The sequence below is a fragment of the Gopherus evgoodei genome, chromosome 5 (assembly GCF_007399415.2).
Source record: "Gopherus evgoodei ecotype Sinaloan lineage chromosome 5, rGopEvg1_v1.p, whole genome shotgun sequence".
Classification (NCBI taxonomy): Eukaryota; Metazoa; Chordata; order Testudines; family Testudinidae; genus Gopherus; species Gopherus evgoodei.
In genome coordinates this window covers 54,441,660-54,454,883 of record NC_044326.1, presented here as the reverse complement: position 1 = coordinate 54,454,883, position 13,224 = coordinate 54,441,660, and the positions used below count along the sequence as shown (strand labels likewise).

At 39.8% G+C, this 13,224-nt stretch overlaps 1 protein-coding gene across 2 annotated transcripts in view; it reads left to right on the top strand.

The window, feature by feature from the left end:
- Positions 1-13,224, top strand: part of PPAT (phosphoribosyl pyrophosphate amidotransferase) — a 72,009-nt gene that overhangs the window by 45,383 nt on the left and 13,402 nt on the right. For both annotated transcript variants that reach the window (XM_030563068.1, XM_030563067.1), the window contains exons 2-7: positions 777-843; positions 4,080-4,286; positions 5,687-5,799; positions 5,923-6,068; positions 7,709-7,781; positions 10,587-10,738. In XM_030563068.1, the coding sequence (XP_030418928.1) occupies positions 777-843; positions 4,080-4,286; positions 5,687-5,799; positions 5,923-6,068; positions 7,709-7,781; positions 10,587-10,738 (758 nt within the window). The remainder of the gene's footprint in view (positions 1-776; positions 844-4,079; positions 4,287-5,686; positions 5,800-5,922; positions 6,069-7,708; positions 7,782-10,586; positions 10,739-13,224) is intronic.

Here is a 13,224-nt window from a genome sequence, read left to right as displayed (position 1 = left end):
CATTGTAGAACTTAGTGGACTGGGCAGCACTTTGCCCACCGTGACATGTTGGTTCCATCTGTGTTGTCTTGTGGTTAACAGCCATTTCCAGACAATGAGCAAGACTGTGACTGCCTTGGACAGCAGGAAAAAGGCCAGAAGAGCCCCTATAGCTTGAGCTGATATGAAGCTTCGTTATTTGAGTTCTGCCTTCAGCATGGGACTGATTTTATGTAAAAATAATCATATCTTTCTCAATTGCACTGAAAACCTAATTTTCTTACTTGGAACAGAAGTTAAGGTGTCCACTTCTGCATTGAGTGCTCAAAAAAGTGCTTTGATATAGGAGTCCAAATTCCTGTTGTAGGTGATTTTGGGCTCTCATTTTGAGTCTTAGCTTAAAAAATTGACCCACAGTCTGAGGCAAAAAGTGTAACTGGGTTGAACATAAGTTTGCCTTTTCTGAGCTGTAGATGCTCATTGGATACTGCCCCCATTTCAATGTAAGGAGCTGGCAGTATTTTATTGAAATTAGACTATAGAAAGTTAGCAGTAAGGACTCAATCCAGCACCCATTGAAATGAATGGAAATACTTTTAATTGATTTCAGTGGGCTTTGGATTGAGCCTTAAATATTATATAATCCAGTGCAACATGAACATACAAAAACAGTTTTGATAAGTCTATAAAAATAGAGCACTTAAGACATTTTTAAACACACATTGTTATTTTGTGCTTTACAAGTTAATAGTTTGTTTGGATGAACGCTTCAGTATTTATGCTAATTTTGTCCACAGAGGCCAAGAAAGTGGTGGAATTGTGACAAGTGATGGAGACTCAGCCCAAACATTCAAAGTGCACAAGGTAAAATTTTAAGGACTTTTTACTATTTCGTTGCCATTTTTAAGAAGTAAAAATCTAGTCTTTACATAAAAATTCAGTCTTTACTCCTTATTTCTCTCTATTTTACTCAAAGGAAAAGTCGGGGAAAAAATAACACATTTCCACCTGGGATGCACGAGGAGAGTCTCTGCTTGTTTCAGGAAATGGGAATAATAAGCAAGAGACAGGAAATAACAAGAATTTGTCATAAGAGTACCGGGTTCAGTTCCTTAACTTACTGTTTTATAGAGCAATTTTAAACTTTGTTTAAAAAAAAAAATCAACAACAAAACTTGACCAAGTTATCCTTCAAGTCCACATCAAGCTTTCAAAGAAACAAGGTGGATGAGGCAATATCTTGTCTCTTTCACCTGCAGAAGTTGGGCCAATAAAAGATACATTACCTCACTCACCTTGTTCTCTAATATCCTGTGACCAGCACAGTTCCAACAACACTGCAATTAATTTTTCACTCCAGTAAAAAGCAGTCTGTTCAGCTGTCAGCACCAGAGCCCCTTTCTGCTAAAGTGTTAGTTTTGGTGAGTTGAAAGGGTTTGGTGCTGGCAGTTCTAGGTACTGATGTGTGAAACCAGCAGAGTTCTAGTGGAATGGAGAGAAAAGAGTGAGACAAAAAAGAACATAATCCGTGAAATTAGCTACAGATTAATGCCTGGAAGCAGAGGCACCTATGACTGACTTGGGCTTCAGTAAGTATCATGGCAGATGCTTTGAAGAGTTGAATGCTGCACACACAAATTAATAGATCCAGAGACTGGAGGGAAATCTGAAAAATCCTCCATCCGTTTCCAGCCTCATAGAAACCTGGAGGAGGCCAACAGGCCTAAAATGGCCAAAGCCCAAAAAGGTCTTAGGCCAAAGCACTTAGTGCTCTAGAGAATTTACTTCTTGTATTTACACTGAGCTGTATTTACACTGAGCTGATGTTAGGAAGTGAAATACAAGATAGCCAACTACCCTCCTGGAAGGAATGTAGGGATTGGAGCTGTGTCAGTTAAAACTATGTTTTGCCCAGATGTCCTTCACTGACCTCGGTGCCAGAAGGATCCGAGTCCCAGGAGGTGGGAGCGTGCCCAGCAGGACAGAGCTCTCACACTAACAAGTCCTTCAGGTAGAGCATGAGAGTTTCCTACTTAGCTCACACTGGAGAAACAAAATCCAGGAGTGAGAATCCTGCACTGATGCAGACTCTGAGCCAGTTTATCAGCTGAATCTTTGCTTACTCCAATAACAGATGAGAGGAGGAAGTATCTCATAGCCTTTTGTTTTTAATGCTACTTTTCTTCCTATCCTTTAGCACTTTGAATTCATACTCTTGCTTAGGACCCTGTTCTTGTTTTGAGCTTCCACTTCTTTTTAGGTTATGGGAGATTTCCACTTCTACCATTAGCACTTCCTTTAGCAGACACTATAATACTTTATATTGATTCCATAAGAGCTGCGGAGAATATTTGAGCATATCCATATTAAGAATTAAATATGATGACTGCTTCATCTCAAAAAGCTCTGATATCACAGCAGTTGCATAATATGATTTCTGTTATCCTTGGGATATGTCTGGGCTACAGTATTTAAATTCTACAGTCACTATTTAAAAACAAAAATTTCAAGATCAAGACCATATTCATTGGTTTGTGCCCTTCAAGTTGTTCTGGTTTAAAAATTCATTCAATTAAATGGGTGCAAATTCCTGTAGAACATACTTTTATTAGTTTTAAATTGTTTACTTCTGGTTAGCTTGCACTTATGAATTTACTGACCTGACCCTCAGACCATTTTAAATTAAGAGTCTATGCAGGGTTCTGCACTGATGTAACTAAATTGGTCTAAAGCCACACTGTTCGATCTGGTCTACACATAAATTAGGTCAACCGAGCTACATTGTTCAGGGCTGTGAAAAATTTTGTGCCCTGATCACTATACTTAGGTCAACCTAACCCCCAGTGTAAATGTAGTCAGGGTGATGGTGAGGAGGAGGAACTCCATCAACTGAAAAATCCTCTTTAATTGATGAAAGAAACATCTACACTCTGGGGCTACAGCAGTTCCATAGCTGTGGTGCTGTAGCAGCTATAATGCAGACATGGCCTTAGTTAAACAAGTGTAGCCTGGTGTGTAGGCTAGAGCTTACTCTTCTTGCCTTGCCTTGTATTTATCTGTTGCTACAGTAGAATTTTACTTTTTACATTGAAATTCTGTTTATGGTAACATCTCTTCTTCTTCTAATTATCAGATTCAAACATAATTTCTGAGCCTCCAAGGTGTTCAAAGCTCTTTAATTCATTAATCTTCACAACACTCCAGGGAAGTAAATATCATCCCCATTTCAGAGAGAGAGAGATTTAGACCCATGAAGAGACTTTCTGAAGGTCACTAAAAGTCTGTGCCAGAGTTCAGAATAGAAATCGGAGCACCTGATTTCCCAGTCTCGTACCTTAATTACTTAGACCCTGCATGCTTTTTAATTCCCCTCTCACAATGCTTGTTGCCAACAGGAGCACTGCCTTGGCTATTGAATATGCTAGGATCTCCTGGGGCCTATCTATAAAAGTTCTGATTCATTTCTGCCTTAGAAGTCAACTTGGATACTTGAAGACTTTTCAACAGAGGTTTCTGGTTCTTTCAGGTTAAGAATACCAGTCACAGCAGTGGTCAGAATTACAAATAATGGGGACTTACCTGAAGCTGGTGTAAAAACAGATTCATTATGGTGTGGGTGATTAAATGTATCATCTCATTTTTCAGTAAGAAAAGCACAGAATATACTGTATTGAAATATTTTTGTTTTATAGTGTTCTCTAAATAGCATTAAAGAATAAATGTAGTTGATCTTTTAACTTTAAAATAGCATTTAAAAAAATAAAGCCAATTAAGCTTTTAAATTACATTTGAATATAAATGCATACAGTATTCCCAAATTTTCTTCTAAGGATATTTTCTTATTGAGTGGTAACTGGGGACAGTCTATCTGAAAACAAAATATGCTCCAAACAAAATCCACCTTATGTTGTGTATTATCTTGATGTAACCAGTTGCCCCCATGACCACTGCTTGTGGTGGTCCCCTGTCCTGTGATCTGCTCTCTAGAGAGAAGCTTTTTTTTCTTTCTTGTTGTTGTTGATTTTTGCTTGTAAGGTGCTGGCATAATGAATGTGTTGCTGAAAACAATAAAATACGTATTTGTTTTGTTGTTCCCCAAGGGAATGGGTCTTATTAATCATGTGTTCAGTGAAGACAGTCTGAAGAAGCTGTATGTTTCAAATCTCGGAATTGGCCACACTAGGTATTCCACGTCAGGAATCTCTGAATTAGAGAACTGCCAACCTTTCGTTGTAGAAACTCTTCATGGGAAGATTGCTGTGGCGCACAATGGTGAATTAATAAATGCTAAACAACTCAGAAGAAAGGTAGGAATCAGTCCTGGTTTTTCCAGTATAATTTATTAATGAGTAGGAGGTAGAAATGGGCAAAAAATTGGTCACATCTCATAGCTGACACACAATCCCTTATGTCATTGAAAACTGAAGAGAATGGTGAGGAACTCCATACTCCAAACTAATGGATTGGGCAGTGCACTGAGAAACAAAGTTTTTTAATTTGTAATTCCCACGGTAGGGGGGATAATCTACTTTTCTTTTATGTTCTGTGTTAATGTTGATCCAATAGGAAAACTAATCCAGATGCAGTTATGAATAGCTCAGTTTGAATCTGCCCATTGCATGGCAGTCATTGGAAAAAGCAAAGAGTGCTTAGAAAATATCATCTAATACATTGGCATGTCCTCATCTGCAATATCATCTATTTTTGTCATCATCTTGAGAAAGATATAGTGGATATTGAAAGTAATAGAAAATAGTAATTTCTAGTGATGTGAACACATAAGGAGACAATCAAAAATTGGATATCGTAGCCGGTAAAGAAGGAGAAGTGTTGCAGAGCAAAATTAAAACCACAGATGCTTCTCTTTTAACTCTGTTCAAAGAACAAGGGAACATACTACTACATCAAAGAATTGTAAATTTATGACTTGGAAAAGGTAATGGTACTTTATGCAGAATGTAGTCAATCTGTGGATGCCACCAGTGCTGTAAGAATGTACCAAGACAAATATTGTGACTGGTTTCAACATGATGGGTTAATTTTATGGTCAAGCATAGCAGTAAATGTGATAATGGTAAAAATATCTAGTCTTATTCTTCAGGATGCAAGATCTATAAAGATTAGGTAGGAATCATCCAGTGTAAAGCATTAAACAGGCATGAATAGTAGGCTAGTTACTTTGCAGGTTCTCCTCTCCCTTAAATGCTGTGTATGCAGTGTAATGTTGAGCACACCAGACCAGAAGGACCATAAGTCAGATTCAGTATCTCACATCTTGGGTGGTTGTTTTTCCGCCACACCACTCTCTCTTCAGTCATTTCTTCTTTCACTGTTTACTTGTGCTTCCTCTTGTCAGATGTTCTTTGTGCCCTGCTTCAGTTCACTATGCGTAAGCAGCAGTGAGAAAGTGACAAAATCCCCAGACCCTGTGTAGCACAGTGGATATTAGGGAATGTCAGCTTCGCTTTATGCTTTGGTCACTGGTAATGCAAAGCTGTGAAAAGACAGGTGAGGGATGCAGTTCAGAGTGTCATTGTATATGAGCCAATGTTGTGCACCAGCTCCTTGGTCAAAAGTATTTACCACGTGCTTTGGGTTCTTAGTGACTGTTACATTAAAACAACTTTTCAGGGCACATAACTCTTGCTAAACTAAAAATGGTGCAGTGGTTTCATAGACTGATAACACTATATTTTGTCTCTTAAAGCTGATGAGACATGGTGTGGGACTATCGACCAGTTCTGACAGTGAGTTGATCACCCAGCTGCTGGCATTCACACCTCCACTAGAGAATGATGATACCCCAGACTGGGTGGCAAGGTAAGGGGTAAGGGGCTGGAATTAAAAATAAGAATATTATCTGAGTATAAATCCAGCAGTAGTAAGTAACAGAATACAGCCATCTATAACATACCATTGTGTTTTTATTTAATATCATTTCAGAATCAAAAATTTAATGAATGAAACCCCTACTTCATATTCACTACTAATGATGCATAAAGACATAATCTATGCAGTACGTGATCCCTATGGGAATCGTCCACTTTGCATTGGTCGTCTCATTTCAGTAGGCAGTATGAGTGGAAAAGGTAAATCCTATGTGAAGACTGGGTAACCAGCCATAAGTATGTTTACATTTTCAAAGCTGTATAAATAATAGATTTGCATTTAATGGGGAAATCATGCATTTAATGGGGAAAACTGTTCATACAGTTGAAAGACTTTTCTTTAAAATGTTGCGCTCTCTCTGAACATCGGATGCAGTAATATCCCAATATTGGTTGATTATAAAACACAAAATACAGGTATATCTCCAATTATTATATTTTAACTATCTCCTAGAACTGGAAGGGACCTTGAAAGGTCACATTGAGTCCAGCCCCCTGCCTTCACTAGCAGGACCACTTCACTAGCAGGATTTTTGCCCCAGATCCCTAAGTGGCCCCCTCAAGGATTGAACAACCCTGGGTTTAGCAGGCCAATGCTCAAACCACTGAGCTATCCGTCCCCCCCGTTCGATGGTAGGAACACATTTTAAAGGAAATCGGAAGCACCTCTTCTTTCTTGACAATAGTTAATCCCTCTTCCCCCATGGCAGCAGCAGAGAGAGGCAGCCCAGTTGCAGCAGAGATAATTGGAGAGAGATTTCTCCCCTCTGCCGTGGGAGAAAAGTGAGGATGGCTGGATACAGGGCCTATTTCTTCTCTTGTTGTAGGGTCACTTATAAGCATTGGGCTACTGGCGCTTATTTGTTTTATTGAAGGAAAAAAAGATTTTGGGGGGGGGGGAATTCTTCTGGAGGAGCTGGGAAACCCCCTTGCCCACATATTATGGGTAAAAACCCAAATATGGGAATTTGAATAAAGGCTCTTCATGTTCTTGTAACCAAAATGTTCTGAGTTGGGATAAAATCTAGTCATTCGTGGAAGATAATCCCAAAGGAAAATTATACATGCCTTCCCATCTCAGTGCCCTGAGTGATACCAGTGATTTTCAAGGAAAAGCCTTAAGACTTACTGTGCTGTAAGAGGGGGGAACTTGACATTTTTAACTGCAGGAAAAAAGTGCAAATCCATTCTTTGTCCAAATAAATCGATATGGCATGGGAGAGTGTGTGAGAGAATTTTCTAAAGAGACTCTCTTAGAAAATATTCACAATGTCCAAATATATTAGTGTTTGTATCCTGTTATGTTATTGATCTGCCCATTTGTTCCCTTTCATTTGCCTATCTTTGAGAATTCTCACTTTGGGCCCAGTGAATGCCCATTAAAGTCCAAGGGCACCCTTTTATTGATTTCAGTGGCATTGGAGCAGCCACTTGATATATGGAGAGTAAGGAATTTCTTATCTAAACAAAAAGCATGTGTATACACCAGGGCCTCAAAATCTATTGAGATGGAATTAGCGGGGGGGGGGGGGGGGGGGTGAGGGAAGTCATGCGGAGATAAGGAATTTATTTCTCTGAATTGTCCACTGTGTGGAACTGGCTCTTCTGATCTCTCAAGGACAAGTTTTAGATAATGTTTCCAAAGAATAGTTTTTCATGAAATGTTACAGCAACTTTTGATTCCAAACTTTCTATTCAGAAATGGTGACTATTTGACTTGCCCAAGTACATGATTACAAAGTGTAACAGGCCAGTACTGCTACAGAGATTTAACACGTTTAGTGATGATTGTTCCAAGGACTGTGAAGATAATGTAGCTATAATTAAAAACTTTATTACAGGGAAGAAAAACAGTGAAACAGAAGGATGGGTGGTCTCCTCTGAATCCTGTAGCTTTTTATCTATTGGTGCACAGTAAGTTCCTTCACATACAAGATGCTCTGTAAACACTTTAAACAGTGAATAGAGATACATACAGTGTAAAAGATTCCATCTGTCAGTTTATGGACTTAAATAAATATGGCAATAGTATATTCAGAAGTCATCTGCAAAGAAGACTGTATGGGTATCTCTTCACTATAGAATTAACGCCTTTTCAGTTAGCTTAGCAAAGTGAATGCAGCCACAATGTAAAATAATATTCCAACTACAGAGTGGTTGCATTAGCAGCTGATGGGTTGTGTTGACTCAAACTACAACCTATACCTACTGATAGGCTAGCCACTTCAGTTGAAAGCTCCACCACACTCAAATTATCGGTTTTTATGTGCAGGCAGAATTCAAGTTGGGACAATACTGGAGTTAACTGTAGTGAAGACAAGCTCTGTATATAGTTAAAAAAAAGAAACAGGAGAAATGTTCTCTATGCAAAAACATTTAATTTTCAGTGAAAATAAACTGCAGTGAAGTCGTCAAAATCACATTTATTCCTATAATGAGGAATGTACAGTTAACTTGCAAATCTGACATTTAACAAATCTGCCACTAATTGAGTGTTATGTTGATAAGTAAAATTGTGTCCCCTTAAAGTAGAAAAACAAGGCGAAAACTGCATGAAGTAAAAATAAATTCAGAGCTAAAACAGATACACGTTATTGGTTTCCAGAACTTCAGCAATCTATTACATTTGTGAAATGTTATAGAAACAACATACAACATATGCTCCTCTGTGGTGACTTCTGTCATATCTGTGTACCAATAATTAACTGATGGTACCATCTTTGTTTTCCTTAACAAAAGTTGCTTTGCTCTGGACCCACCTTCTGAGACTGAGATACCTCTGCTAAGAATGATCACCAACGGGGGCCTTTTTGCACTATATATAAATCCCAGGCTTTCTCAGTGTTATCAGCTAGCCCACTAATTCTAGTATCTGGCTAATGAATATACATCCCTTTCTAAATTACATCTCCAGCATTCATCAGTCACTTAATCTTTGTTTTAAGACTTGCTGGTGTGTGATATGTGCAGTGAATATTTTTCAACATTACTCAGATATGCATATCTTGACTCATGTTTATTAAAATTGAAAATCTAAGTATTTTGGAAATGAACTCCTGGTTCTTTTTGCCATTTAACCTCTAGGGTTAGGATGCAATTAATTGGATAACTAAAGTCAATTTACTCCTGGGGAGTTCTGCGCACAATATTTTAAAATTCTTCATATTTATTTTAGTTGTCAAAATAACACAATATAATCATGCTAGTTTCAATTAATTTTTGTAATTTTATTTCAAAATACCTGTCAGCAAGTATGTCTGTAACAATACAGACCAAAAAAAAAAGAGATTCAGGTAATGTGGTTGTTTTTTTAACAAATAGATTCCTTACTAGCATATTAATACAGAACTTTGAGCAATTTGTTTAAACTACAATACAGAAACTTATTTCCTGCATCCCTTAGAAGCAGTGCATAGGCTTGGGGGATTCCAGGGGTAATGAAGGAGCTGAGGAAGAGTGATTCTGGAAGGTTGTTGGGTGTGGATGGGAGAAGTATGGAATGTGATTTTTGGGGGGGAGGGAGGGATTGTTAGGGAGCCTCCCCCATGGAGTCCTCAAGCCTTTCTCATTCAGTCAGGCACATCTGCTCCCATCCCCATGTGGCCCTGCAGCACCTCTCCCATTCAGACCCTGGCTCAAAGCTGTCACCCCCACTAGCTCCTGAGCCCACATACCAGTCCCCCCCACTTGCCCTTCTGAATCCCAGTCCCGTTCTCCCCCACCCCACCTCCTCCAGCAGCCCCACGTGCCCCGCTCTGTCAGTCCTAACAGCTCTGCAGGCAGGATGAAAGCAGCTGTCTGCTGGCTGGTCTGGCGCCACAGCGACCTCTGATGGGTGAAAGTTGGAACTGCAGCAGTTCTCAGGCAGAAAGCTATTTTTTTTGCGGGGAAAAAGAGAAAAAAAATCCTGTGCCATACATGAATTCTAGTACATGCGCAGTGGCGCAGAATTCCTCTAGGAGTGTCAATTGAAGCAGTATACTTAGACAACAGTAGTTAGAAGATCAACTTATAGAAGAACTAGGAATATGTTTCCTAATGCAGTCTCACAGCTTATATTTTTATTAAGTTTCCAGCTTCAATTTTTGTTCTAATTATGAAAAGATACAATCTAAGTATATGGACAGCAGACCTATATTCCAATAATCTTGCCCTTATTCAGTTGCAGCTGCCTTCTACCTTCTATTTTGATACTGACATGACCCTAGTTAGTAACTGTTGTGACAGCTCTTATGACTACATTCCGCATTCCAGGCCATTTGAATTTATGGGATGATTTGTGTTACTCAGCTTTCATAGAAAAGTGACTAAATTCATAGTCAAGACTAAATTAAGAGCCACTTTATTCATCTCTTGATGGCCAGGACTTGACTCTATCTTACATTTGTAACTGAGACTAATATACATAAATCATTTAAGTGTCTTCTAGACTGTTTGATGTGATGGGAGGATGTCCTTAATCATTTAGTGCTAAGACTGGAAATTTACCATTTTTGGGTACTAAAGCAGGCTGCCAGTGTGCCAGCACTAATGCAAGATTAGTGCAGTTAAAGTCCAGTGCTAGGCGCCAAAGTGTCAGCTTTAAAATAATAATCTAATATTTTGCGATTGCTGAATATCAAAAAGTTGACTGGTTTAGCAGAACATGGTTTTGTTTATATGCTAAAACTAACATGCAGGTGTATAGAAATTTCTGAATATTGCAAATATCTCTTCAAGGTATTATCGTGAAGTCCTCCCCGGGGAGATTGTGAAGATATCCAGATATGATGTCCAAACTCTGGATGTTGTGCCAAGACCTGAAGGAGATCCATCAGCATTTTGTATCTTTGAATATGTTTATTTTGCAAGGCCCGACAGCATTTTTGAAGGTATCGTTGTGGAAAATCGACCACACAGTTGATTTTAGATTAGACAGCCTGAGGCACCTTTATTTCATACTAGCATATATGCAGGGAGAGACAGCATAGACCCCACACAAGAGGCAGGCTGCTCTGTCCCATACAATTTTTACCAAGCTTATAAAGGTTAAAACCGCAAAACGTCACACATAAACATACCCATATTTGGGTTATATTGCTAACACTGCAAATTAAGATTAATATTTACCGTATCTGGCATAAAATATTGCAGATCAGCAAGCTATTTCAACGTGTTTCATGTGTTTTGGCAGTGATTGCGCTGGTCATTCTGTAACCCCTCCCTGCGGTTACCTTAAGTAAGCAATATTGCCACACTATACTTGCCTAAAGCTGAGCTGGCACCCAAGGGACCCCTTGTCCTCCTCCCAGTTCCTCTTTTGTCAGTTTCTTCACACCCCAGTTTCTTCACACCCCAGTTTCTTCACACCCCAGTTTCTTCATGCCCCCGTGCTCAATATGCTGATAAACAAATTTGTTCTTATTTAGCATTGGTTTAGTTAAAGCCTGAGGCCTGCATATAGGGGCCTGAAAAAACAATTGCAAAGCTTATCTAACGAGATGGGGGGGGGGGGAATGTTCCCTATCATTCCCTCCTTTTGATGCCTTTTATGACATCACATTTTTAAACTTGGATGTTTATTAAATCTTTAATTTTTACTGGTTGCTTGTTGTTCATGGATTGAGGCCGTTTCCTCATATGTGGGTATATCTGGCGTTTGGCAGGCCAATTCCCTAAGAGGGACTAGGGCTACTTGGTCGGAGGTTACCTTTGGAGTAGGTGACTGGTGAGGGGAACAACAAGGGGGGAAACATCGTCTGCAACAACAGCAGCAGAAGCATATACTGATTAATATAGAAACTGTTGTAACTCCACAGGTGATAATGTGGTGGGGGTTGGGGCTGCTGGAAGGTTTTGGTTATAAAACACAAGGCATTATACTTAGTGCAAAGAGTTGAAACTTTATAGGCTGTCTGAAAGGTATTTTTTTACTCTGTTACGTGTTTTGGAGCTGGTGGATTTGCTTTTGCAGCTCAGAGATTTGTTGGACCTCCGGTAGGAGGGAGAGTAAATTGTGGAATCGATCAGGGACCAGAGTGGTCTAATTAAATGGCACCTGAAATCGGAGGCTTACCTGCACATTCTTATCGGCGGGCCAGTAGATGACATGATTTCCTGAGGTCGTGTGCAGATGAAAGTGTACATCCCACAAAATAGCATTGTTGACATAGACACAGCCATTATTAGCCTGGATAAGTGGCTGTGCATCAATGGTTGTTATCTGTCCAGTACCCTCCCAACAAATATATGATCATTAATAGTGACAATTTCTTTTGGCTTAAGTTTTCGAATACACTGAAGCTGTGGGGGTTCTAACGGCCAGAAGGTCCATTGATTTTCTAATCCTATCCAAATATTAGGTGTTATTTCTGGGGTGCCAATCAAGAAATGGTTAGGGCCATCGGGCGGCCTCACTTTCCATACATCCTGGTGAGTGACCCAGTCCCATATACAACCTTCCCAAGGATCTGGGAGGATTTGGTATGTGGGAGCCCCCACTTCTTTCACTGGCCCATAGGCCTGGAAGGAGCACTGTGAGCATCAGCATTTCCATCCAGAAAATCTTTAAGTGTGCCTCCAGGGCCAAATCAGATGGTATGCATGAGGCATTTGTAAGGGCAGTGGGCCAGGCCTGGTGCTCAAGATCACTCCAAATGGCCATTAGCTGGTCATTCAGGTAAACCCGTATCTCTGAACAGGCCCAATCCCACCGCAATACTTTTCCAGCCTCAGTGATGCTTAAGATTATTTTTAGTAAATCTTGGGTAAAGGCACGAAGAGTGGAGACAACACGCAATTTGCCCACACCAGCCTGGACACCACTTACCTGTGCCCTGGAAATAAGCCTTATGGCCTATTCCAATTGGCCCAATTTTTTTATCACGCTGTTGATTTTTGTGAATATTCCAAACAGAGGCGGCACTATTTTTCCCGTCCTACAAGGAGCCAGCTAAGACCCTCCTTTGGCGGGAGGATGCACCCCAAGTCTGCTGCTGTACTAACCCAAGGGCAGTCCCTCGGGAGCAATTTGGGCAGGTAGCAGTGATCTGGAAGTGGGATAAGGGCAAGGTAAATTTGATAGTTCCCAGCCTGGCATTAACTATGGTCCATCTGAACCCTCCAGGGTTTCTTTTCCTAGAAGAACCATACCATAACTGTTGGTTATACACTTGGATAACTTTTTTTAGAGGCCTCTAGATTTGTCATATGGGCGGGGGAATACTATAACAGGGTACAGGCTATGTTGTTGGTTACTGGAATAGCCTCAAAACAGAAAAATATTCCTCTGGCCAGGCAAGTCCTGTGGGTATATATTTGGTTGTTTACTAGTGAGGCTACTGATTGGCTAATATTTTTCTAAATATTACTTTCCCAT